This window comes from Heterocephalus glaber, unplaced genomic scaffold (assembly GCF_053883595.1).
Source record: "Heterocephalus glaber isolate CG9 unplaced genomic scaffold, H.glaber_assembly_v1.0 deba00001687, whole genome shotgun sequence".
In the NCBI taxonomy this organism is placed as follows: Eukaryota; Metazoa; Chordata; class Mammalia; order Rodentia; family Bathyergidae; genus Heterocephalus; species Heterocephalus glaber.
This window is the reverse complement of record NW_028258412.1, coordinates 15,292,161-15,319,316: the sequence shown is the minus strand read 5'-3', so window position 1 is coordinate 15,319,316 and position 27,156 is coordinate 15,292,161. Positions and strand designations below refer to the sequence as shown.

The 27,156-nt window shown below is 43.6% G+C and overlaps 2 protein-coding genes and 1 pseudogene across 5 annotated transcripts in view; 1 reads left to right on the top strand and 2 right to left on the bottom strand.

Moving 5' to 3' along the window:
• The first annotated feature begins 2,350 nt into the window (after positions 1-2,350).
• Rfc5 (replication factor C subunit 5) lies at positions 2,351-15,594 on the top strand. 2 transcript variants are annotated; one of them, XM_004843697.4, is made up of 11 exons: positions 2,351-2,536; positions 4,874-4,938; positions 5,195-5,331; positions 6,704-6,783; positions 7,556-7,629; positions 9,165-9,324; positions 10,025-10,106; positions 10,446-10,575; positions 11,082-11,159; positions 13,376-13,430; positions 14,486-15,594. In XM_004843697.4, exons 1-11 carry the CDS (start codon positions 2,472-2,474, stop codon positions 14,580-14,582), a joined length of 1,023 nt encoding a protein of 340 aa, XP_004843754.2. In that variant the 5' UTR covers positions 2,351-2,471; the 3' UTR covers positions 14,583-15,594. The 2 variants fall into 2 exon arrangements, with proteins under 2 accessions (XP_004843754.2, XP_012927194.2); XM_013071740.3 differs by having other exon boundaries at positions 14,471-15,306.
• LOC110348896 (signal recognition particle 19 kDa protein pseudogene) lies at positions 3,686-4,340 on the bottom strand (annotated as a pseudogene).
• Positions 13,333-27,156, bottom strand: part of Wsb2 (WD repeat and SOCS box containing 2) — a 25,930-nt gene continuing 12,106 nt past the window's right edge. For 2 of the 3 annotated variants that reach the window (XM_004843696.4, XM_087198509.1), the window contains 7 exons: positions 25,638-25,882; positions 25,362-25,493; positions 21,079-21,179; positions 19,847-20,019; positions 19,103-19,213; positions 18,894-19,001; positions 16,389-17,808 (listed from right to left, as the gene is read on the bottom strand). In XM_004843696.4, the coding sequence (XP_004843753.1) occupies positions 17,646-17,808; positions 18,894-19,001; positions 19,103-19,213; positions 19,847-20,019; positions 21,079-21,179; positions 25,362-25,493; positions 25,638-25,882 (1,033 nt within the window). In that variant the 3' untranslated portion in view covers positions 16,389-17,645. Of the gene's footprint in view, positions 14,630-16,388; positions 17,809-18,893; positions 19,002-19,102; positions 19,214-19,846; positions 20,020-21,078; positions 21,180-25,361; positions 25,494-25,637; positions 25,883-27,156 lie in introns of those variants that run through there. The other variant, XM_013071739.3, reaches the window with a different exon arrangement.

Genomic DNA, 27,156 nt, shown 5'->3' with positions numbered 1-27,156 from the left:
TAGCTCAGTGGTTTCACTGCCTCCTGCACAAGCGCAAGGACCCAAGTTCAATACCCAGTACCAAAAAAGTAAAATAAAATAAATGCCTGGACTATAATAATAGCCTACTGGACATTACTTAGCTGTTATCATTTGTGCCTTCACCAAACAGTTATTAATTGAGTGCTTCCTTTGAGTCAGGCACTGTTCCAGGCACCAGGAGTATGTGGTGAGTAAGCCAAAATCTCTCCTCTCCATGAACCTACAGTCCACTGGGGAGGCGCATAATAGCTAACTTTGTCAATACAGACTATAATGTGAGCCACGGATTTAGCTCAGTGATTCCACTGCCTGCCTCCCAAGCACAAGGACCCAAGTTCTATCCCTGGTACCAAAAAAGAAGAAAATACAGACTATAATGTTACACAGAAAGATTCTGCATTCTAAGCACACTTGTTCCAGAACTACCCAGTCTTAGTGTATGAGGACCAACCCCAAGGTGCCATGAGTCTGAAGAAAGAGGCAGATAGGTCTAAGATTACATAGAGTGCAATTTATTGGGGGATTTACTGATGGAACCATGGGCCCAGGCCCCAACAAGACCAGTTGGATACCCACAATTTGGGTCAGAAAGAGTGGTGTATTTAGGGTTAGGACAAAAGTGATTTCATCTTGGCTGAAATGTACATGGTTTATCTTAAGATAACATTTGAGTCAGGCGTGTGTCTGGAGCCAGGGTCCAATTGTAAAGCCGCCCCCCCAACATATGACTCTAACAGCCGTATCTAGTTATAGTTTGCCCAGAAACTATGAAGAAAAAAACAGCCAGAGTTACTCAGGGGAAATCATGGCAGTTATAATTCAAGATGGCTGCAGTTACGCCAAGCTGTGTCCATACAGGACTGAACAGCAGGTGCACAGAGAATTTTACAAGAACTTGTTTCAGCCATGTTGGACTTTTCTAGCTCCAGGAGTTAATGCCATTGCATCCCCAATGCAAAGGGTCCTGAGTAAATTGGGTCTTACCATGGTAGTTGAATAAAGCTCGGGTTATAGTATAGCCCTACCAGTTAACCCAGTTTTGTCAATAGGTTTTGTTGGAAATGAAAAAATATGAAACAAGAATAAGATGGGTAGCAAGTGTGACCGGAAGAAAAGAGCGAGAGAAAGTGGTAATGGATCAGATGTTTTACATATGTTATTGGGTTTAATCCTCTTATCCATCTTTGAGGAGATATAATTGGGTGAGGAAGGAAGCAACCTGTCTAAGGCTAAGTAGAGGGGAGTGGCATGCTAATGATCTCAACCAGTGGTCAAGTTAGCCTAGAGAGGAAGCAAAGAATAAGGCCACTGTCCTATCATGAGCTCCATTTAATCCCTTTCTTCTAGGTCTCCAGGCAGGGTCTAGGGTCCAGCCATAACTGCCATCACATATTTATGTGATTTTCTACCCTCCTCCTAAAGCAGGTGACAGTGATATAAGCAGATGCAGCAAATACAACCACCTCTGAATCACCCCTCTCCTGGTATGTTTGTCTCATCATGTTTTAAAAAAACCCTTTATTATGTTATACACATTCATTGCTGGAAAATACTGAAGATTGGACCCAGGGAATGCTAAGCTACATCCCCAGCCCTTTTTAATGTTTTTAACTTTGAAATAGGATCTCACTGAATTGTCCAGGCTGGCCCTGAACTAGCAGCCCTCCTGCATAAGCCTTCCAAGTTGCTGGGATTACAAGTATGCAACACTATGCCCGGTCCTGACTAAAATTTTGATCCCAATTCCCTTCAGTATCTCAGATCACGGAGACCCTGTCTTCGGTGTTTCCAATTTTCACATGTTAGTCCAACTGGAAGTTTATTTTATTTGTTTTCAATCTGGGAAGGAGATTGGTCCTCTACATTTTGTTGGTTGAGGGTCATGGATTTGGGGAGTAGGTAGGTAGCGGTCAAGTATGGGGTTTTCAATTTCCAAGCATTCACTTCCCCTCTTTGGGGCTGAAAGGTATCACAAGCCTTTTTTCATATGGCCATCTCTATTCAAGAAGCCCGCCATTGGGTTGATTGTTGTGCTTTGTTGTTTTTGTTTTTTAAAGTTCTGGTAGCTTTCAGTTCCTTGGCATGTATTTGGACCTTGGTGATAGCTGGAATTGGTCGTGACCTTGAGGCCTTCATTTGTAATGATGCCTGGCAGCTGCAGGGGGGTGGTCTTGTCTCTAGCTCTGTCTCTCTGGAAACAGTGTCTATTAGAGCTCAGCGCACCCTAGAGGGGCGGATCCGGAGGGAGGATGGCGGCCGCGCCTCCGGTAACCTAGCAACCGGTGCTGAGCAACGACGAAGGGAGGCGGAGCCGAGGGAGGAAGTCGGAAGTAGAAGGCCAAGTCTCGCGAGAGTTGCGTTGGCGCGTGAACTGTAAGTTCCTTACTTCGGGAGTCCGATTGCGGCTGGTGGTCAGTTATACAGACCTTATTCACTTTAGTCTTCCCATCATGGAAGTCTCAGAGCTCAAGCAGCAGCAGCAGCCCGCGACGGCCAAGATCAGGAACCTTCCCTGGTAGGAGGCTTGGCTGTCGCAGTGGGAAAGGGGTCGCGGGGAGTTGGGGCGATTGCCGGGACCCTACCTGACCTCGCTCAGCCGTCCCCGTGAGCCGCGGAGCTTTGCCTTGACGTTTCCCCCGCCAATTTCCCAGGTCCCTACTTAGATTGTGCCGCTACTGATCCATTCCTCCCATCCCAATGTCCAAAAATGAGAAGTGGCTTTCGCAACTGGTAACAGCCGGAGAGTTCGATCCTGTGTCTCCAAGCCAGAACGCCCTCTTGCCTCCCGCCAAAATCCTCGATGCGACTATCTGTCGAATTCTAAGTGGAACCATAGTAACTATATTATTTTTTAAATCAATGGCTTGCTATTAGATTAGCAGGCACCCTATTTAAACCTTTACAAAGATCCAGGAAGTACCTCCTATTATTATTCGAATTTTACACACAAGGAAATTGCATTTTATATAGGTTAAATGACTTGCTAAGGTCAAGGGCTAGAAGTTTTGGATTTGAATCCTGCTCTGAATTCGGAGCTTGCACTCTTAATCATCGTACTGCAACAGCTGTTTCCTAGTGATGCAAGACTTCGATGGGATTTGGCTTGTTTTGGGAAAACTACAAGTTGTTCTTGTCTAATAACAAATTTGTTTTTTGTTATGGTAAAAAACATAACATTTAGAGTGGTAACCATTTCAAAGTGTACAATTAAGTACATCCAGAATGTTGTGCAACCATCCCTGTATCTGGTTCCAAAAATTGTCATCATCCCTAGTGGAAACCCCATCCATACTCACTGGCAGCCACTTTCCATCACCCTTCCTGGCTGGTCCACTAACTTACCTCCTGTCTGTATGGATTTGCCTATTTTGGACATTTCATATAAGGGAATCATGCAATATATGGCTCTTTGTGTCTGGATTCTTTTTTTAAGTTTAAAAATTTATTTCATTAACTTAAAAAGTGAACAAAATGTGTATTTCAAGTTATTAAACTTATTTATCTGAAATACATGCTTACACAGAGGACAGATACAGATTTCTGTTAATTTCTGCAATAGTCCATTGTCCATTTAAAAATATTTATTCTTCCACAAAAACTCTTCATTTAAAGACAGAAAATCTTTTCTTTTATACTGCATAACAGCTAGATGTACGTTTTCAGTGTGTTGTACTTCTGATGTATTCATTTCATTGTCAACCCTGATGATGAAGATGGGAGGCACAAATGTTCACAGTTCACATGATTGATGCAAACGAAAAGCTGTTTCCCTCAGCTACAAAGAAGCCTCCATCATGTCCCTCACAGTAGGATCACATACTTGATGCCCACAGTAGATCACTTCTTCTTCTCTTTCCCTTTTTTACTTCCCTCTCCTTGCTGAAGGTTTGGGTCACCACCTCCTGTTTTCTGTGTCCTTGTTTTCAGTTTAGGTATCATTTCTGCTGCATACAACATTACTGATTTACCTCAAGAAATGCATTGAGTCCAACTGCTGAGCATACATCTTGAATCTTGGTAGCTGTAGGATTTTCAACAGCCTTATTGGGATCCACCTCCCCTCTCCGATGGTTTTCTTATTATTTAAATAAGCAGGGTAGATACAAATAAACCTGTCTTGGTCTGCTGGGGACCGTGCAGTGGCACAAGCCATTTCCACACAGCCCCAGATCTCACAGAACCCGTAAGGAGAGGACTAGCTGGAAGTCCCCTGGACTCTTACATTTAGCATGTTTTCAAGGTTTATCCATGTTGTAGCATGGGTCAGTACTTCATTCCTTTTTATGGCCAAATCATACTACATTGTATTGGGATGTGAGTTTAGTTTCAATTTCACTTTGAAGTAGTAGATGTTCATGCAGGTTGACATAAGCAGATGGCTAGAAAGGTGAGAGTAGAGCCAAGTTTTTAAACCTCAGTACTGTTGACATTTGGGGCCAGATACTGGGCTGCAAGGGAGTATAGGGGAGCTGTCTTGTGCAGTATAGCATGTTTAGCAGCATCCTGCATACCTACCCACAAGATGCTAGTAGCACACTTTGCCCAGTTATAAAAACTAAAATGTCGCTAGATATCGCCATGAGTTCTTTGCAGGATAAATCGCCCCTGTTTGATAGACACTGGTCTATATTCAATTCTTTTTTTTTTTTTTTTGGTACCAGGGATTGAACTCAGGACCTTGTGCTTGCAAGGCAGGCACTATGCCACTGAGCTAAATCCCCAGCCCTATATTCAAATTTAAAAGGTTTGTTTCTCTTCCTCTTTTAATTAAGATATAAAAGGATTCTTTTGCATATGAAGAAAAAATTCTTGCAGTTACATATGTTGTAATACATTGTAAATTGTATTTCAGGGTTGAGAAATATCGGCCACAGACACTGAATGATCTCATCTCTCATCAGGACATTCTGAGTACCAGTAAGTGTCGAGAGATTGCTGTTATCCTAGTTGAAAGATCTCTGTACCCTTCTTGGTGATATTGTCTCTGTTGAGCTTTGTAGAATGTGGCTTTAAGAATTTTTCATTCCTGCATCTGCCTCTGATTGGGACATTGCTATGGGCTGAAACACATTCAACCTAACTCAAGAGCCCACATGAAATGAGGTGGCTCTCAAAGACTGATTCATCATTCGCTCTCTCTCTCTCTCTCTCTCTCTCACTCCCTGATCATCAGTTCAGAAATTTATCAGTGAAGACCGACTGCCACACCTGCTTCTCTATGGCCCTCCAGGGACAGGAAAGACATCCACCATTCTTGCCTGTGCTAAACAGCTATACAAAGATAAAGAATTTGGTTCCATGGTCTTGGAGGTAAATAGAATTATTATCATTCTACAAGTAACTAAGAACTTTACAGTCTCTTAACTTTTGTTCTGCCAATTTTATTTAAGTTCCCCACTGGGAATTGAGAAAAAAGCAGATTTGAACTAAGATATTTTACTTCAAATAATGGTCAGTTTTGTCCGCATTGACATTTGTCAGCTAGAGGGCAATTGTAGGGTGAGATATTTTTCTTTGCTGTTGCTTTTATCTGAACCATATTTGATGATCACTATGTTCTTGATCATCTATTATGCACCCCCACTGCATCCTTTCTCCAGTTTTCATCACCCTGTCCTTACCTGGAATGGCTGAGCTGCATTGATTATAAGCTCCCTTGCCCTCCAGTTCCTGCTTGGGTTTGGCTAATAGAGGTATGGGCAGGGGTCAGAGAAAGGAAGAGAATAATGCCTGGACCTTCCCTGGGGGTTAACATGGGCCCCACTGCAGGGCCTACCCCATAGATGGTACCCTACCCACAGTCTGCTGCAGGTGCCTACAGCTGCTCCCTCCCTAAATCCAGTCAGGCTTGGGGTGATAACAGTTATTGCATGGCCCTATGATTTTCTATATCTAAACTTTTTGTTTTGAGACAGAGTCTCACTATGTAGTTGAGGCTGACCTTGAACTCACTCTGTAGTTCAGGCTGGCCTTGAACTTACCACGATTCTCCTGCCTCAGCCGCCCAAGTGCTAGGATTATCAGCATGTGCCACCACAGTTGGCCCCAACCAACATCTTTTAAAAATATCTTCCTGGGCCAGGGATGTAGCTCAGGGGCACTGCGCCTGCCTGGCAAATGCAAGGCCCTGAGTTTGATTCCTGGTACTGGGAAAGAAAAAAAAAAAAATCTTCCTATAATTGTCTTCAAGTTACTGCATTCAAGTATGCCATTTGTATATTTTTGTAACTTTGATACACTGAGGTTACAAAAATCTAAATGTGTATTGCAAGAAAAGTGATTTACTTACTTTTCAGATATGGGTCTAAGAACCTCCCTGCCCCTAGTGTTCTTTCTTCGATGTATTCCGGATGTGTAACCTCTGCATCAATCTGAATTGAAATAGCTAAAATTAGCTAGAAATGCTGCTCAAGGTGACCGAGCCAATTACTTATTCCCAAATTTACATAGAGAGATTGTCTTCACAAATCGGGGCTGGCGGGGGGGGGGGGGGATCATTTGTCTTCCAGATGTAATGTGGTGATGGCTTAGTGAGCTTAGAGTACTACTGTGATTTTTTTTTAAATTATCTTGTAGCTGGATTAGATCTGGAGAACTAATTTGCTGAGCTGGATTGGTGAGTAGACTAAAACCAAGAATTCCTAGATAATAAACATTACGGCTTCTCTTTCTCATCGTGTAGCTGAATGCTTCTGATGACCGAGGAATAGATATTGTTCGGGGACCAATCCTGAGCTTTGCCAGCACCAGGACAATATTTAAGTAAGAACTGTATAATTTCTCTCCCTAGAGACTGTTATCAGGGAAATGATATAGTTTAATTTTTTGAATCCTCCTAATTATCAGTTTATAAAAGTAAAAACACGACTGTGAAAAACAGCCATGAAAAAGAGATCCAAGTACAGGGATGGTGGGAAGAAATGTTATAATACAAAAACTAAGATAAAGTGTTATCTAAACCTCCATTAGCAGCACCTTCAGGAAGCATTAGCTTCATTTTGATTCTTAACTAAGGACCAATTAAATCTAAGACTGAATGAGCTGGTTTGAATTTAAACAAAAATAAATTGAGATCAGGAAGGATGACTAAGATATTAGTTTTAAAAAGAAGGGAAAAAACGGTGAAATGACTTGGAGATGGAGTCAGGGAGATGGAAAAAAAGCAGATAATGGGGCTGGGGGTGTAGTCAGTGGTACAGGGCGTGCTTAGCTCGTGTGAGGCCGTGGGTTCAATCCTCAGCATCAAAACAAACGGCAACAACAGCATACGGTAATAGGATACTGTGCAGAAGGAAGACGAAGGCACCAGAGACCATAAGCCCCGTACAGAAATGAAATCTCATTTCCCACTAAGGCTTGAAGGCGTGTGGGACAGTCCCTGGGTGTGTGGCCACAGATGTCAGCCTCAGGCAGAGTTTAGGAGAGATGGAGTTCACAGGACAGGGCCTGGTGGCATGAACACGAAGATGGAGGTTTGGGCTGGATGCTAGAATGAGATGGAATAACTCCTGAGGTGTGCTGTTTGATTTCCTAGGAAAGGGTTTAAACTAGTGATCTTGGACGAAGCTGATGCCATGACCCAAGATGCCCAGAATGCCCTGAGAAGAGGTAAGAGCTGGCCAGTACTGCACAGTGCACCAAAAAAAGACTTAGGAACTGAGATGCTGGCACGGCATGTTTCCCATTTTTCTTCCTCTTCTGGTCCAGTGGGTCCTTTCTCCACATACCTGACAACTCAGACAAAATGCCTGTAGCCATGGTTTCCCCTTCAGTGGCTTAAGGACATAGCCCTGTTGGGACCTCTGTTTGGTTTTTTGTTTTTGTGTGGTACTGAGGCTCAAACCCAGAGGTACTTTACCACTGAGTACATCCCTAACCCTATTTCTTTATTAATTTTTATTTTAAGACAGGAGGATCTCGTTAAGTTGCCCAGGTAGGAATTGAACTTGCAGTCCTCCTGACTCAGCCTCCCTAAGTACTGGGATTTCAGGCATGCACCACCACACCTGTTGGGACTTTTACGTATGCCTGGTCACTGGGATTTTTTCTTCCTTTGCTGCTGGATTCGATTTCAGGTTAGAGATTTGTATCACTCAGTGGGAGGGTAAGGAAAGTCTTTCCTTATAAGCTATTAGATAGGCCCTTCTGCCATTGGTACCTTCAGATGCAGGAGAGCTAGGAAAAGAGTATCTGGAGTGTAGGGGCACTCTGCAAGCTGACGTAACTTCCCTACTTAGCAAGTGAATGATTCTGCAGGGAAGGGAGAGAATTCTGATCTTTCCGCCTCACGAGGGCCATTGAAGTTGTTTTTTGGGTTTTTTTTTCTAGACAGGCTCTTGCTGTATAGTCCAGGCTGGCCTTGAACTCTTGGTGATCCTCCTGCCTCAGCCTCTCAAGTGCTGGGATTACAGGCATGCACCACCACCCCGACTGCCATTGCAGTTAAAGGCGCCTTGTACTCCCACATTAAGATTCAGAGGGAATCAGCTGTGAGAGAAAGATGTTCTTTAGGAGCTCAGAGGGAAGGAGTGGACTGCAGCACGTGTTGAGGAGGGCGGTGGGGGGAGAACAGTTACTGTGTCTTCTGGCCCTAGGAGCGCTGGCAGCCTTTCTTCAGCATCTTGTTCTGCAGAGTGACTGCCAGTCTGGGCAGATCCTCATGTGAGAACACTGAGTCCCTGCAGAATGACAGTGGCGTCCTAAGCATCTCTCAGCTTGGATTGTTTCTCTTGAGAGCTCAGGCCTGCAAAGGCCCCTGGAAAGTCTGCTCAAAGCCGTCCCCCTCCTGCCCGGAGAACATGAGGCATCATCTATCTGCCAGATAGCATTTTGTCCCAAAAGGACAGGATCTCGTATCTTGGGGCTCGGATTGTAAGGGATAAGGTAGCAAATGCCAGAATCATGGCAAATCAAGAAAAAACAGCATTTTATAAAATCCCGTGCGGGTGACACATGCATGAACTTTGAAAGGAGAGTGGGTGCTCTGCTGTCCCGGGCACCTGTGGTACCCTCTCCCTCACAACTACGTCCCCACTCTAGCATTTCGAATCTCCCATGTGACCTCAGGAAAGTTCAGGGTTTCCAGGGCCTTTGAAGAGTTGGAATGGACTTTGACATGAGGTGCTTTGATTTTCCTTCACCAGTGATTGAGAAATTCACTGAAAACACCAGATTTTGCCTCATCTGTAACTACCTGTCCAAGATCATCCCCGCCTTGCAGTCTCGGTGTACTAGGTTCCGATTCGGCCCCCTGACACCTGAACTCATGGTTCCCCGCCTGGAACATGTCATAAAAGAAGAGAAGTGAGTATATCCGGAAGCGGGAAGGGGCCAGGGATGACAGCTGATATTGACCGAAAGGCAGTAACATCGCTAAATGACTTAGCAGAATGCCTAGGCCAGGGGGAGCACGGGGGACTGCTGGCTGCTGTCATTTTCTCTGGTATCTCATGGACATTCCTCCTCATAAAAGTCATTTGGTTTTTCTTGATTCCCTCCTCCTCCCCTGGAAGCTGTCCCAATTTCCTCCTACTCTGTCATTGGAAACCGCCTGCTGCCGAGTCCCTTCTGCAGATGCTCCCAGCCTTTTTAGACTAGAAGGGAAGGTTCTGAGACATTGCATTCCAAGGAATCAGATGCCAAGCGAGTAGCTTCCCCAAGCGGCTGCTTATCCTAAAGGAGGGGTCTTGCCCTATGATCATCCGGCGGCACACCAGGGCTCTCCCTGGGGAACATAGCTTACAGCCAGTTGCTTAGTGTAAGGATTCTTGGTCCGGCATAAGGGTCTTCTAGACTTGGGGTGAACTGTGATTACTAATGTGAGGCCCACATCCCTAAGAACCAGAGTGAGTTCTAGACAGATTAGGAGAGTATTGTTAGCTCTGGTCTCCTTTTTTCCTTTCATTCTTTTAAAGCCCGAGTCACCCAAGACCATCTCTTTCCCCTTGGTGACACTTGTGCTCTCGCAGGGGCTTCACAAATCCCTGTTCACGTTTCCTTTCAGAGTTGATGTAAGTGAAGACGGAATGAAAGCACTTGTGACTCTCTCCAGCGGAGATATGCGAAGGGCCCTGAACATTCTGCAGGTTGGTCGTACTCCAAGCACATTGAGGGTCACTGTTTCAGAAGTTTTTCAACAAAGGGACAACCTGTCATTAAATTCAGAAATCTAGAGCAGCTAGGACAGCTCTCATAATGTCCCAGATCCCCACCCTTTGTACATTGATTAATTGAAAGAATCCTTTGTCACTAACAAGGCACAGGCGGGGAGGATTCTGCAGCTCTTAACAGCCAGCAAGCAGCAGCCAACTCTCACCAGTGAAAGACATGGCGTTCGAGGTGTTCCAGCCTGTGTCATGTCACTGCTGCAGCAAGTTCACCCTGGCAGCTGCTGACAGACTGGGATGTCCCCTCTGCCTGCACAGAGCACCAATATGGCCTTTGGGAAGGTAACCGAGGAGACCGTCTACACCTGCACAGGGCACCCGCTCAAGTCAGACATTGCCAACATTCTGGACTGGATGTTGAATCAAGACTTCACCACGGCCTACAGAAGTATCCTTTTTGAGTCCTTCAGTACCTTCACCCCAATGCCCAAGGATGGCTGGCTGGCTGCTTGTGGCTTCAGTCAGCTTGTTGTGGAAATCAGGGTCTTGGGCAGAGTGGGTACTTGCTTTTAACACCCCAAAAGTTGTGCCTCACTGTCTTTGGCCTGTGTAAGACTTAAAACAACTTGGCTCACAGATGGAAAATGCAGTAATTTTAAAGTGGTTGGTGTTACTGTTATTTCGTCATGAAATTGGTGACTGGAAGCCGTTTGAGGATTGCATTTGGCTCTGCCTTCACTAGAAGGGATATAACTGTACTTTCTAGAAAGCACTTACTGAAGATAAAACATTTAAAAAGCAAGAATTGGAGTGTAATATGAAAGCTGAAGGAAAAACAGCTGTATTGTAATTAAAGGCCCTATTTTATAATCACTCTCCACGGTTTAGATTAAAACTTCTCTGCAGCCTGTTTGCTCTGGAACTTGTTCCTTTCCCTTAACTGCTCCTGTTTAGATATCATGGAGTTGAAGACTCTGAAGGGGCTGGCATTACATGACATCCTGACCGAGATTCACTTGTTTGTGCACAGAGGTAACCTGCATCAGTTGCTAGCAAAGAAGCTGTGGAGGAGGTCACTGTCACACACTTTGGGGTTAAGGGATGTTAGAAAGTGAATGTGAGCTCTCTTTTGGAGACAGGGTCTCATTATGTAGTTCAGGCTGGTCATGAACTTCCGGTTATCCTCCTGCCTCAGCCTCCTAAGTGCCAGGATTACAGGTGTGTACCACCACACCCAGCTCAAACCTTTATTCTTTTTTTTTTTTTTTTGGTACCAGGGATCAAACTCGGGTCCTTCAAACCTTTATTCTTGAAACAAAGAAACAAGAATGAAGTCATATAAATCTGATCCCTTAATTTAGCAATCCTGTCTTGCTATTTGAAACTTTGTTCCAGCTGGGCATGGTAGGCAGGAGGATTGCAAGTTCAAGGCCAGCATGCACCACATAGCAAGACCCAGTCTCAAACAAAAAAAGAAAAAAAGCAAAGAGGGAGATGATACATCTTCATGTAAACCAAAGCAGGCTTTTTTTAATATATTTTATTTTATCCTGTTTCCCCCCCGCAAGCCCCGTCCCCTCCCTATGTACAAAAGCTTTGTTTCCATTTTTTCCTTCTATTTTCACTTTTTTCTTGTCCCTTCTTTCCTTTTTCCCTTCCTCCCATGTTCCCCCTCCCATTTGAACGCTTTCTTTCCATTTCCCAACATCCGTTATACTTTTCAGTCCTTATTTCCACTTTCAGTTTCTCACACCAGAGAAATAATGTGGTATTTAAACATGTGTGTCCGATTTATTTCACTTAGGAGTATGGTCTCAAGGTCCATCCATTTAGCTAGAAATGTCTGAAGCTCATCCTTCTTTATGGCAGAGTCGTACTCCATTGTATTAAAAAAACATATTCTGGGGCTGAGGATTTAGCTCAGTGGTTTTGGTGCCTGCCTCGCAAGTGAAAGGTCCTGAGTTCAATCCCTGGTACCAAAAAAAAAAAACCCATATATTCTGGGTGGGGGATTTAGCTCAGTGGTTCCGCTGCCTCCCTCGCAAGCTAAGGTCCAGAGTTTGATCCCTGGTACCAAAAAAGAAAAAAAAAGGGCTAAAAACCACTTCTTTACCCACTCATCAGTTGCTGGGCATTTGGGCTATTTCCAAGATTTAGCTATTATAAACTGTGCTGCTATAAACAGGGGTGTGCATATATCGCTGTGGTAGGATGCTTTTAATTTCGGGAAGATAACCAAGAAGAGGAATAGCTGGGTCAAATGGAACCTCTAGTTTAAGTTCTTTGAGCAATCGCCACACTGATTTCCACAGTGGTTACACCAGTCTGCACTCCCACCAACAGTGGAGAAGCGTTCCTTTCTCCCCACAGCCTCGCCAGCATTTGTTATCTGTTTTTTGGTACTGGGGATTGAACTTGTGACCTTGCGCTTGTGAGGCAGGTGAAGCAGGTGGTGGAAACACTGAGCTAAATTCCCGGCTGCAGCATTTGTTATCTTAAGGAAACTGTCTCAAGTTCCACACCTGTTTGTACCTTCTGTATAAGGAAATGATTCTTCTCAGCCTCAGCAGCACCTAGGAATCACCTCAGCCATTCAATCAGTCTCTGGGAGACAGCAGGTATCAGCATTGTTCATAGTCCCCTGCCCGGGCTTTAGGAGGAGCACTTCAGTCTTCAGCCAGCTACGCGTGGGGGACACTTTATGTCAGTGAGTGTTGGTTCTACCTGTGCAGAGCCTTTTTTTTTTTTTTAATCCTGGTAGTACTGAGGATTGAGTCTGGGGCCTTTGCAATGAGCTACATCCCCAGTCCCTTTTTTATTTTTTTGAGACACAGTCTGAGGCACTTGCGATGTTCCTGCCTCATCCTCCTAGGCTGCTAGGACTGCAGGCATGCACAACCACACTGAACCCAATTGCTTTGAAGTATTTTTGAAAGTGGGACAGCAAGTGAGAACTTAGCCTTCATGATGACTTGTGAAGCTACCAGGAAAGAGTAGTGTTGGTAGCTCTTCTGTGTTCTCGTAATCACGGTGGAAATTGATATATAGACGTATGTATGTATTATAACCATACTATAAGAATCAGAATAGTGGGTAAAAAGTATGAAATCTAGACTGTCTTCACTTAGAGGCCTGGTAATTTTTGACCAGTCTGAGGCCTATGTGCTGTTTAAACAGACTTTTTTCTGTGGTTTTTTTGATAATAGAAAGTGATGGATCTCATTCATTCGATTTTGTTTTTCCCTCAGTTGACTTTCCATCGTCAGTTCGAATTCATTTGTTGACCAAAATGGCAGACATTGAGTAAGTATTTTAGCAATTTTAATTGTTTTCCCATTGTGAGTTATTTCTACTTGTTTGATTTCAGCCTTTTATCCACATCATGCCCATATGGTATAATCCAGTTCAGGGCAGTATCAGATGGAATGTGGCCACGGCTGTGCATTACTTGTTTACACAACACAGGAATGAGCACAAAAGACAGATCAGTTACACACTTGACTTCCTCTCCTCAGGCCTCCAAGGCTGGGTCTGTGTTGGTTCTGGTGCTCTCGTCATTTGGGAGGCGCCTTCCATTTGGGGATGACCAGATTCAGCTGTCATTAAGCCATTTTGGCACACTGAAGCATATTGGGGGAAAAGTAAAGACAAAATTTTCCACTTTGCCTGGTTCAGTAAACACTGTTATTAGCCCCCAATGAAGCTGGCAGCTATCATTTAAGTCGACAGAGCATTGGGTTTCAGCTACACATGAGCATAAGCTGGCTCTGATTTACTGTCATTGTCTTTCATGTGCACAAATTAGATCACTTCTTATGGCTGTACTGGGCACTCAAAAGGTAGCAAGATGAACTGCCACTGTCCTGCTTACTCAACCACAGACCCCAGATAAACTTCCCAGTGAAATGTTTTCAAGAAAAGAAATCTCCATCTTATTTACTCAATGTATTTTGTTTTAGTTTTTTGGGGGTTTTTTGGTACCAGGGATTGAACTCAGGACCTCGCGCTTGCAAGGCAGGCATAGTGCCATGAGCTACATCCCTGGCCTACTCAATGTATTTTGCAGATGAGGAAATAATCCTTAATAACAGGAAGTCTGTGTAGAATCAGAACAAAGTTCAGAACACTGCTGTTGATAAGATCTTAAAATCTGTCTTCAACAGTTCCAATGGAATTTCCAAATCAATGTTTAGGGCAAGAAAATGTTACAGGGACACATACAAGCCTGCTTGCTGTCCTGGATCAATTTTGATCAATTCCCATGCTCTTTCGACATTGTCAGCCTTTGATCTCTCCTATTCTCTTACCAAAAGACAGTGGTCTGATCTTTATTTTCATCTCAGTTTGCTTCCTTTCAGGTACAGACTTTCCGTTGGCACCAGTGAGAAGATTCAGCTGAGTTCCCTCATTGCTGCTTTTCAAGTCACCAGAGATCTGATTGTAGCAGAGGCCTAGATGTCCCAAGGCCTGTCTGCCACGTGTTCCAGGGGACCCATCTGTGACTAGAGAAGCAGAGGACTCAGATTAGCACTAAAGTGCTGCTTGGGGCTTTTTGATGAAGCCAATCACCCCCAGTCTTGGAAAACTGTTCAGAGTACTTTATCTGTGGCTGTTTGGAACAAGGATGTACAAAACAATGTACAACTGTCTTACTATCTTATCTTTTATAGGAAAAAAGGGTGTTTCTCTTCCTAGACTTAAGGCTTTTACCTTTCAGTTGCTTGGGTGACAAGATATGGCTTACCCTATTTTGGTTTGGAACATGAGATTTTCAAGTCTTTTTAATGATAGTCTAATTTCTGCCAACTCAAAGGTAAACATTTCCAAAGTTAAGTTTTATGAATCTAATTTTTAGTACTATCCCCCTTAAAAGGTGCTAATTAATGGATTTCTGACCAAAACTCTTATAAAAACAGTGAAATTGTAATTTTTGGTTTGAGACAGGGTCTGTATTTCAAGCTGGTCTCAAACTTAGAACAATCCTCTTGCCTCAGCCTCCCAAATGCTAGAATTACAGGTTATGTGCCAATGTGCCTAGCTTTTTAAAATGTTTGAATACTTACTTTAGAAACTGATCTTTTTATTTCTGCACTTGAAGACTTACCAACAGGTTCCAAATAGTAACAGTATAAAAAAATCTTTATATAAAGAGCTAGCCATTAAATTGTGACATTGTGAACCACTGGTTGTACAAATCTTATTTAATTTTGGGAAGGCATATGAGGTTAAGCCAGAGTCTAAAGCTGTAATTGCTGAGAGGACTGGAACTTCTGGACAAAGGTAGCAGTCTTTTACAGCAACTCTGCACTAAAGTGCTTCACAGCAAGAATAAAGCGGCTTGCTGGCAGGTTATTACAGGACTCCTTTCCTTAGCTGGTGAAAAAGCTGCTGATTGTCCAGCTTGCCGGTATAATCCTTCACCTAGTATCACACAATAAACTTTTCTTTGGAGGCTGTTCCTTACAAAGGTGTCAAGTTCTCATCTTTCGATAGTTTTAAGTTTCTTAACTTGATACAAAAGGATCATGTGTTTAATAGAAACCATACTTCAAATTTTAATTTTGCCCAGGCTGCCAACATACAATGATATGCTAGTGACAGTGGGTGGCAGCAGTGGCAGCAGCAGCAAGCCACAGCTCCTGTCAGCCATGTGATTACAAGGGGAATAACTGACACTTTGCTGTGTACTGCATTACCAAACTGGTGTTCAGTAGATGCGTTGGGCACATCTTCAACTTGAGTATTTTTAATTTACAGTGAGACTATTGGGATGTAACCCCACTGTGACGCTGAGGCACATCTGTACCATAGAGTAAAAGGGCTGGGGGTATGGCTAAGTGGGAGAGTGCTTACCTAGTACGTGTGAGGCTCTGGGTTCAATTCCCAGTGCCACATAAACAAGTAAAAAAGGAGAGAAGTAGGTTCTCTTTCATCTATGTAGAAGTCACTACCAAGGACACCAGTAGTTTTGACTCTACTGACCAAGTAGGGCCTCAAAGAAAGCACCAAGGGCCTCTCAGATAATGCTATATGTGCTATCTCCAGATAACCATAAAAGGAGAGAGAGAAAAAAAGATAAACATAAAAAGTTGGTCAATTGTTCCCAGTCTCCCACCGTACTACTTGACTTTTTTTTGGTACTGGGGATCAAACTTTGGACCTTGCGCTTGTGAGCCAGGCAGCAGAACCACTGAGCTAAATCCCAGACTCCTACTTGTTTTAAAAGGTGTTTTTCTTAAAGGAAAAAATTAGACAAAGACAAAAGCTTGTTTGGTTTTTTTTTTTCCTTCAATGAACGCCTCATTTTGAAATGTTTTCATCAAGCAACAAAAAGTAGAGGAGATTCCTCTATCCTGTACAAGTTATGTATGTTATACTGCCTTCATAAAGCATTAAGAAAGCCAAAGAATAAGATGTTGCATTTCTTTTAAAATAATTTATAATATATTAAATTTTCCTAAGGCAGATTTTTGTCTGAATGAGGTGTCTTGATGAGATAATCACATGCCACTGAAGGAGAACAGTACTTTTCAGGAGCTATTTTTGTTTAGGTGTAGAGTTGAGACTGGCTGATGAGTCCAATGAGGTCAAGCAGCAAAGACAGATTGTACACAAGAATACGAGGGGAAGTGATGACAACAGCAGTTCTTCACACAGCTAAGACACATCTTACAACTGGTTCATTAAAGTATGCTGGTCTTTAGATACAATTGAGAAAAACACAGTTGTACCTTAATACAGTATCTGTGAAAAAACAAATAAATATGCTAATAAATGGCCAATAACTGACAACTTGGTAGCCATTTCAACAGTCATGCAGTTTAGGATTATATCCTCATATAATCTGACATACAAGTTTGTCATCTGCACATGCACACCATTGTTTAACAACAAAAACAGCCAATAATAGTGTCTGTATTGGTCAGGAGCACACAGCCTCTGTTTCATCTGTGATTTAGTGAACACCTTATACCAAAAGGCTCCTTCAAAACCTGGCCCTGCTGGTCAGAGGAGCCTGAGGGAGGCACCTGGCAACATCAAAGCTACCCTGACCATAGCAGGAAGGAGGGAACTTTAGATCATGCTACCACTGCACCTGAAACAGGGGTGACGGGTACTATGCTACGTGGCAGGCACATTTCTCAGCTCAAGGAATGTGAGCTTTGCCACCACTAAGGAGAGCCTTTGAAGGCCTGCTTACTTATCAAAACATCATCAATAACAGCACTCTGAATCCAAACAACTACAAGTTTAACATCTGCTGTTTACAAGTGGACCAAAGATTTAAGCTAAGGCTCTGTTGTGGCTGAAGAAGAATCAATCTCCTCTGAAACTGCCTCGCACATGCCACAGAGGAAAAGGTGCATGGTGAGTCCACTGGGATGGGGCTTGCTACATTCTATTCACAATCCTAAAGAAATTCTGTTTCAGCTCGGACCCGATATTTGGCTCATTCTTCCAACTATTTCTTTGCCAGGAGGATTTATTCTGCCACAGAGAAAAGATGTGTAGCGTTGCTTAAAAAGTCCTGTATGTGAGGAACTCTTTCATTTTCTTGGGGATTGGCAGTGCTAGGACTTGGTAGGTTGTCAGGAAACTCCGAAGGGCTTTCCGGCATAAGTGCTTCAGTGAGGACAGGACTCTAGGCGCAGTCCAGAACTGCACGTGGCCATCTCTTGTTCTGAAATGAAACAGCAGCAATGCACTAAGGCTGACCCTGGAAGTTTTCTGTTTTATTATGATGGACACTGATGTTTGTATTTTTTTCTTTGTTACTCTTGGATAATGTTTTTCAATGTGACCTGAAATACCAGGAGACTCCAGAGGGTGAAATGGGAACAGATTAAAAGGTGTGCTGATAGCTGCACATAGTGGTGCACACCTGTAATCCCAGCACTTGGGAGGCTGAGGCAGGGGGATTATCATGAGTTTGAGGCCAGCCTGGGCTACAAAGTATATTCAAGGCCAGTCTTAACTACAGAGTGAAACCCTGTTCAATATATAAATAAAGGCATGCTGATAAATGAAGGGTGCTGACAGAATTCTAAGAACTGAAGATACAGCCAGACATGGTAGTTCATGGTGTAATCCTAGCATGTTAGGGGTCTGAGACAGAAGAATTTCAAGTTCAAGCCTGAGCAACTTGGTGACACCCTGACTCAAAAGAAAAAATTGTTTAAAGGCTGGGGATATAGTTCAGTATGAATACATGGGTTCAATCCCCAGTAGCATAAAAACAAAAAAGCCCAAGATGTGGCATATGCATGTGGTCCCAGCTACTCAAGAGACTGCGGCAGGAGAATCACCTAAGCCCAGGAGTTTAAGACCATCCTGGGCAACACAGCAGGTCCACATCTCAAAACAAACAAAAAACCCACCTCAAGATAGCTCTGTTCCCATGCACCATCTGTGCCAGCAGAGCCCTTTCTATATAGTAGTGCAAAGGAAGAGGGAAGAGTGGCACCTACTGAATTACAGGTGTTACCTGTAAGGTGGTCTCAGCCATAGTTTCCCATATAAATGCTCCATCTTAATTTGCACTTCCCTGTGGACCTGGCCCATTAGGTGGCACAAACAGTAGGTCTTTAATTACGTTTAGGTTAAGTATCATGAATATGCAATACATCAACAGAACGGAATATTTAAATCTTACATAATCTTGGATTTCATTTAAGGGTTCGTTAAAGGCAAGGAAATTCTAGATGTTTCTTCCCTTAAAAAAAATACACGGTATACCCAGTGGAAACTGCTAGCCGAGATACGTACCCTGTGGCAATAACTCCACCATGTGGAAAAAATGTGCAGCAAAGACCGTTGGTCATAGGAGCAAATGCAATTGGAGCCTTCAGTTCCAGGGCCCAGATTCTGAGGAGCCTGCATAAGAGAGGGGGCACAGTTGCATGTTACCTGACCTGGGCCAGACCAAGACGCTGCAAGTACCTCCTCTGAGGCCTCCCAAAGAGATCTCTGGTTACCTGTCATCTGCCACTGTAGCGAGGTACAAGCCTTCGGGAGAGAAGCACACGGATCTCAGTGAGCTCATATGGACATCGCTGTCATCCATGGTGGGGTCGAGCTGAGTGTGGCTGCAGGAAGAACAGGTCATTAGGCCCAGAGTGAGGCCACCCTCCCCTGCACCTCACCTGAGGCAAGAGTCCAAACTGCCAGGGCTGGTGGTGCCCCTTATGAGAAACCTCAGGGTCCACAAACTGGGAAAAAAGGGCCCTTCAGAGGGCTCCAAGTGTCTTGAGGGGGCTGGAGGGTTACTGGTACTTCCTTGTGCTAATTTCCTTATGCAAAGTAGGTCAGCCCTCATTTTAATGCCACAGTACAAAGGGAAAGTCTTTTTTTAGGCTGCGATACATGATAATTATAGGACTACCTATTATTTGCTTCATAAAACAACAGAGACAAAGGGAAAAAGTAGACCAAGTCTGTCAGAACATGAAAATTCACACTGGAAACGGCAGTTTCGATCAGAAGATCATTCTGACTTGTTACTACAGTTATTACTAAATGGAAATAAAGAGTCACTTTGAAGTTTCATAATGCTGAATCCAAAGAGATACAGACAGCTTCCTAAGCCAGGAGACATGAGGACACTTGGGTCTGATTTCCAAAGTCAATGTGACATCGAAACAATGACTGGCTTTTGATGCAGGCTGTCCCCTCCCTTATCCCAGACTCCCAGGAAGTAGTAGCAGGAATTCAGTCCTTACTGGAGTGACCTCAGCCTTTCACCAGTGTAGGGATCCCACATAATCACATTGGTATCATAAGAAGCTGTAACAAGCAAGGCAGAGTCCGGGGAGAAGTCACAAGAGACAACACTGCTTTGATGACCCTCTAACTTCCGTATTAATGTGTAGGACCGCATGCTCCATAGAAAGACCTGTGGAGAGAGTTACAGGTGCCACGTAAGGGACAGGAACAAAGAGCTCAGTACACAAACAGCAGTAAAACACACTGAAATTCCCTCCTCGGGCCACACCGCCAGGCAAAACTGTTCTCTCTTCCTTTCTCTGCAGCATTTCCAGAACCTACTGTACAGGCTGACGGAAAGTGATGGATCTGAATTCTTCAGGCACTTACTGGGCATGCTCAAAGTGTTTTCTTTAAGAGAGAATAAGCCAGGCTAACTTTAGGAAGGCTGCCAGCTAAAATGATCCAGAGGCTTCTAAGCTATTTGAAAACAGTGTAGTATGTGCTGAGGAAGACAGAAGTCAAGGATACCCTGTTCCACTTAAAGCCAAAAACAAAGGGTAGAAGTAAACTCCAGCCCCATCCCACATCTGCTTACAGCACCAAGGAATCTTCCCAGGCTCTGGATCTGACCTAGTTCACTTCATACCTTTCTGGGAATGATTAAAAGTAGGATTTCCTTTTCTTTCTTTTAAGAAAATGCTCACTGTTGCATGGGGTCCAACCTCAAATGATGAACCCCTGGACTGTACCAAAGGTGACTCTTTACTTACTTCCCCATCAGTTATAGCAAAGGCTCAATACAAATGAGGAATCTGAACAGAAACAAACTGTATCAAATGTTTGGTTCTTGGGCTTCCAATGTCTTTAAAAAATTAGAAATTTTAGGACAAAGTTCAACAAGTAACTGTACATGTCATGATTTGAACTGGAAATTCTAATTAGATTGAAATCAAGACAGTTCAAAGGAAATAAGGCTCCAGATGTGGAGTGGAACTTTTAGACTCCAAGAGGAAAAAAATTTAAACACCTTTTTTCCATTTTGTAAAAGGAAACAGCCCTCAATGATGAATACGACCCCCCCGCCCCGTTCATGTCAAAGTGCCAACCGAAAGGGAGTTGGGCAGAGGCTACAGCTCGCCAGTGTGCCTCTCCCACCACACACAAACACATCAGCCACTGCTTCAGACATCCATGTCTTCATGCACTAAAGCAAAGGAGGAAAGAATGCCCAGTGTCTGAGGCTTACCGACTTCTCTCCAGCTGCAGAGCACAGCATGCTGCAGTCCGGGGATATGGAGCAGCAGTAAACCCACTGCAGGTGGCCTGATAACACCTGAATCTGTTTACCTGGCCAAGAAGAGAAGCAAGCTGTGAGCAAACTATCAAAACAACAAACCAGGAAGACAGAAGAAGCACTAGGAATGGCCCAACCCCCATATCCATCCAGTTCTCTCATGGCTGGATCCAAAGGCCCACTATTTTAATGTACAGAAAGAGCTACAGTGAGATTTGTCATTTAATCACCTGTAAGAAAAAATAGACACCTGTAATTTATTAATATGGCATTCTAATGGCCAAAGGAAATCATTACCTAAGACTTCACCTAAATCTACAAGTTCAACAGGACAAAGGGTATACACAGATCTGCTCTTCTGATTGCAGAGAACATTCTTTTCAGGTAACCAATCACCTCAAGTACTCTGAAGCACCTTCCCAATTTGGAGAGTGTTTATCTTCGGATTCTCCCTCCTTTAGCCTTTTAATGCTTTCACCAAGGTCACAAGGATGGCTCCTTGAGGGTGTGGAGTAATCAGAGGCACACGCTCTGTAGTCAGACAACTTGGCTTTGAAATGCTGGCTGCACTGCTTGCTCCTTGCTTGGGTCAGGTGCCTCAGCTCATCTCTCCAGGTCCTGGCTTCTTGAAAAAATCTAATGCCCATCCATAATGGAGTGGCTGAACTAACGGGGGCATATCCAGCCTGTTCATGCAGATCGGATTAGAGACATAGATCTTTCCATGGGGTACTGTTTAATTTAAAAAAAAAAAAGCAAGACACAGAAAAACTATGGAGAAAGAGACTATTTTTTGTGAGTGTAACTATGTGTGCATACAGGAATATCAGCATAGAAAAAATTACTGAAATACACATTACAATTCTTTGGGGCAGTGGAGATACTGGGGATAAAACCCAGGGGTACTTTACCACTGAGCTACATCTCCAGCCCTTTTAAAAATTTTATTTATTTATTTTCACTACTAGGGATTGAGCCCAGGGCCTTCACACTGAGCTATATTCCAGCCCTTTTAAAATTTCTGAGACAGGGTCTTGCTAAGTTGCTCAGACAAGACTCGAACTTGGATCCTCCTGCCTCAGCCTTCCAGAATGCTAGGATTACAGGCATGTGCCACTGCACTTGGCCACAGCAGGTTCTTAACATGGATTACCAGGCTCAAGGGGAAGAAGGGAAAAAATAGGAAAGGAAAAAGTCAAGCATGAAAAATGAAAAGAATTTTTAAATCTGTATTTGGTCATTTGTGGGAATTTATGAAGTTTATGCACATTTACGAATATATAAAAGTTAGTATCTCTAGCCATGCAAGGGGACACATGCCTATAATCCCAGTACTTGGAGAATAAAGCAGGAGTATCGAAAATTCAAGGGCAGCCAGTGCTATGCAGCAAGTTCAGGGCCAGCCTGGAATAGTAAAACTTTATCTCAAGAATAAAAAGGAGCCAGGGATTAAGCTCAGTGGTGCTGCCGCTTGCCTCGCAAGTGCAAGGTCCTGAGTTTGGTCCCTGGTACCAAAAAAGAAAGAATAAAAAGAAGAATTAGTATTTTTTTATAAGAATTAGTATTTATAAAAGGTCAGTTATAGCTTCTTCAGCTATCACATCCCAAGGTGATGTGAGCACTGAATGCATTAATGTAGGCCAGATCACTAGGGCACTGCCTGGTATTGAGGACACAGCTTTATTCCCCTCCCTGCCTTGAAAAGCCCTAGTAATGGCCACCTCCATTCCACCCACTCTCCGTCGCTCACCTAACCCTCCCAGCCAGCAAGTAGTTTTCAGTCACTCCATAGACCCTCCTGAGACAGCAGCTGCCTCTCTGTATTTACTAAAGCATAGGAATAACGGCACTGTTGCAACCAGGTGCTGCTCAGCTGGAGAGTACTTGCCCAGAACGCATGAGGCTCTGGGTGCAATCCCCAGCACTATTAAAAACAAAGAGGGCCAGGGATTTAGCTCAGTGGTGCCACACCTGCCTCGCAAGCGCAAGGTCCTGAGTTCGATTCCCAGTACCAAAAGAAAGAAAAAGGCATTGCCTCTGAGATGCTTCCCTGCCAGCAGAACCATCCCAGATAGTGTGGTTGTAAGATCCACAACAATGTGCAGAAACTGCTGGCACAGTTCTTAGTGAGCACCTGTTTCCAGATGAGGTCACTACAAGTGCCTCTTTATCTGACAAACTGCTACGGACCCAATGAATGTTTGTGGCCCCCCAAAATCCACGTGTTAAAGCCCTAATTCTCACATGCTGATGTTAGGAGGTGAGGCCTTTGGGGGAAGGGAAGGTGTCATGATTAGGATTAGTCCCACAGAAAGAGGAACCCTGCTCCACTGATGGTGGGAGTGTAGACTGGTGCAACCACTGTGGAAATCAGTATGGAGATACCTCAAAGAACTAGGACTGGAAGTCCCATTTGACCCAGCTATTCCTCTGCTGGGTATCTTCCCCAAAGAATTAAAAGAATCATACCACAGTGATATATGTGCACCCATGTTCACAGCAGCACAGTTATAATAGCTAAAATTTGGAAACAGCCCAAATGCCCATCAACTGGAGACTGGATCAAGAAAATGTGGTTTTTTTATAAAATGAAGTACCACTCAGCCATCAAAAATGAGAAATTAGAGACATTTATAGCTAAATGGATGCACACTGAGGCCATACTCTTAAGTGAAATAAACAGGACACACATGCGTAAATATGGAATAGTTTCTCTGGTGTGAGAAACAGAAAGTATAACTAAGGACTAAAAGGTATAATAGATAATGTGAAATAGGAAGAAAAGGGACAAAGGGGAGGGGGAAGTGGGAGAGGTAGGGGAAAGAAAGAAGAGAATGGAATTAATATAAGAAAATGAAAATATGGAAACAAAGTTTTTGTAAATAGGGAGGGTAGGGGAAGGGGGAAAAATAAGAACCAAGAGAGTATGTAAAGGTGCATATCTCCAATGATGAATGCCATTATATTGTACACCTACAATGTACCAATAAAAGGATATACAAAAAAAAAACAAAGGATTAGTCCTACAAACCCCCAACCACTTGTGGGAAAATATACGGCAACAAAACTTCTCCCCCACATCACCAGTTAAGGATCAAGGTCAGCACAGATGTGTGGAATTCTTACTAGACTATTCCCATACACAGCTTGCTCCAGACAATCTCATAAAAGCTGACACCCTCTAGCCTGAGAGAATTACTGCGCTTCATGGAGCACTGGGCAATGTCTAGAGACAATGTTTGGTTAGCACAACCAGAGAGGGTGCAATGGCATCTACAGAGAAGAGACTAGGGAGGCTGCTCAATACCCTAGAGCATGCACAGGCTAGCCCACAACCAAGGGGTAGCCAAGCCCCAGGTCAGTAGTGCCAAAGACAAGAATTCCTGCTCCAGAGGGACTATCACTCCCATTGAAAAGGGGACAAAACTAGCTCCTGGTGTCTAAAAAATCTTATTTATGTTTCCTTATATGCAGAGAGTACACATGCTTTCAGTATATTACATAGTCTCAGCACTCCACACTTGTGGGTTCAACATTTGTGGATTTAACTGAATATGGATCCACAAAACTTTTTTTTTTTTAATTCCATCTAAGCTGAGCATGGTGATACAGGTTTGTGATCCCAGCTACTTGGAAGGCTGAGGCAGAAAGATGGCAAGTTCAAGGCTAGCCAGAGCAACTTATTGAGCTCTTATCTCAGAAAGTTTATACGTGTATCTGAGGACACAGCTCAGTGGCAGGGTTCCTGCCTAGCATACAGGAGGCCCTGGGCTTAATGCTCAGAACTACACACAAATTGCATCTGTCTGAACATGTACAGATTTTTTTTCTTGGCATTATTCCTTAAACAATATTATAACAACTTCTCCACAGCGTTTACATTGTAATAGGGATTATAAGTAATCTAGAGATGGTTTAAAGTATGCAGGAGGATGTGAGCTGGTTCTATGCAAACACTGTGCCATTTTATCTAAGGGACTTTAGCAGCTACAGGGGCCCTGAAACTAAATGCCGTCAGATACCAAGGGATGACTACATGATCTATCTTTGATACTAAAATCTCTTTGGGACAGAGAGGGTGATTAAAATGAAAATGTCTAAAAAGGCTCCTTAGGAAGTAGTAACAACAAAAAGATTGAGAAATGTCATTCTAGATTAAAATGATGTTGACAAAATTGAGAAAGGGTCAAACAGATTACTTTGGGAGTGTGCAAGTAGTCCAACCACCTCCCTACCATGTTTATTCAGATCCCAAATGCGAAGAGTCTTATCCCGTGATGCAGAGACCAAAATCAAACTGCCACTGGGTGTGAAGCTCAAATCTCTCACGACATCTTGGTGGCCAGAAAGATTCAAAAGCAGGAGCCCTGAAAGCAAAGCAGAAGCAGTCAGTTGGAGAGGTGGCCCCAGAGTGCCAGTCAATGCTCTACCCCTCAGCCAACCCAGGTTAGCAGACCCCCATGAAGCCCAATCAGGAAACGTCATGTACACGTCAGCCAGGAATGACTTACCTGTCTGCACCTCCCAAATCTTGATCTGGCCATCATTGAGTCCTGTGGCAAGGATCAGGCAAGAGACATCTGGCACTTGGGGATGGTGGCGTGCCCAGAGCTTCCTGCTGGGTGGAGAAGGCCAAGGGCTGAAGGCCAAACCCCAAACAATCTGACCACAGTCCAGTGTCTTCTCCTTTGGGCTCCCTCGACCTTTTGTGTCACTTTTGCTGCTTCGACTTTTGGCTTCAAACCCTTTAGGGATGCTACAGAAGACAAGAGATTTCTTAATGAGTCTGAAATTATGAACAGGTCAACCAACATGTCATCTGGGGCAGTAAGACTGAAGACCTAGAAACAAACTTTGGCTTTCAGTGAATTCTGTTGTGACTTTTCTTCTTGTTTCATTTTGGGATTCACATAACAGAGGCCTCACCAGCCTTGACTCATCCCACTTGCAACAGCCTTGAAACTGGGTGACCTGCCTTGTGGGATAACTAGATCACAGTCTTCAGGGAGCCACATACTTGCTCAGAATGTTCTCTTGGGTTGGGGTGTGCGGAAAGAAACATGCGCTCAGTTTTCCCCATGAGAAAGCATATTCATACTGTAGGTTTGAAACCAGGACAGATAGAATTAAAGCCTGCATACCCAGCTACTGCTGTCTTCCCTAAGAAGACCCTTTACTGGGCCAGGGATTTAGCTCAATGGTTCCACTGCCTGCCCTGCAAGCACAAGGACCCAAGTTCGATCTCCACTACCAAAAAAAAAAAAAGATCCCTTATCTTTAGCTCAGAAATCCTCAAGGAATTGGGAAACAAACCCCTCTGTCCAATACAGTTTGTTTGGTACAAACAAATGTTGATTTCTACCTTCATTTACTAAGTTCCAATGAATAATGAGACCCTTGGGCTGGGGATTTAGCTCAGTGGTGCCCCCGCCTGCCTTGAAAGCAGAAGGTCCTGAGTTCGATCCCTGGTACCAAAAAAAAAAAATAAATAATAATAATTATAATGATGATGAGACCCTTTCATTTACTTCCCTGATGGGGAACCATTCAGTGGAGTCATCAATAGAGAGAAGGAACTGCCCTGGAAGGTCTCTTAACCCAAGCCCCTCCTCTTCTACGCCACTTGTGGTGAAACAGGTCCAGGTAAGTGAGGCTCAGTCCTTGAGTCACTGTACCCAGAAGACAAAGTCCCAAAGGCACAGGCAAGGAGACAGCTCTACACCTGGGCCTGAAAGCACAAAGTTCACTGTGTATAGTATATTTTATTGACACGAATAGTAAATGCCACTTTCTGGATATCTTTGATCATAATTTTGTGTAGCTGGACCTCTTTATTCCATGTGTTCTGAAAAGTTCTAAGTAAATCACATTTCTTTCAATCGTGTGGTAAAACATACGAAAGAATTTTAACCATCTCACCTGTAAAATTGGAAGGAACTGAGTCAAGTGTAGGCTCTACTAATCTAAATCAAGGTGGAAAACTATGGCCAGGCCAGCAGTCTGTTTTGTTTGTTCATTCAACAATGTCTT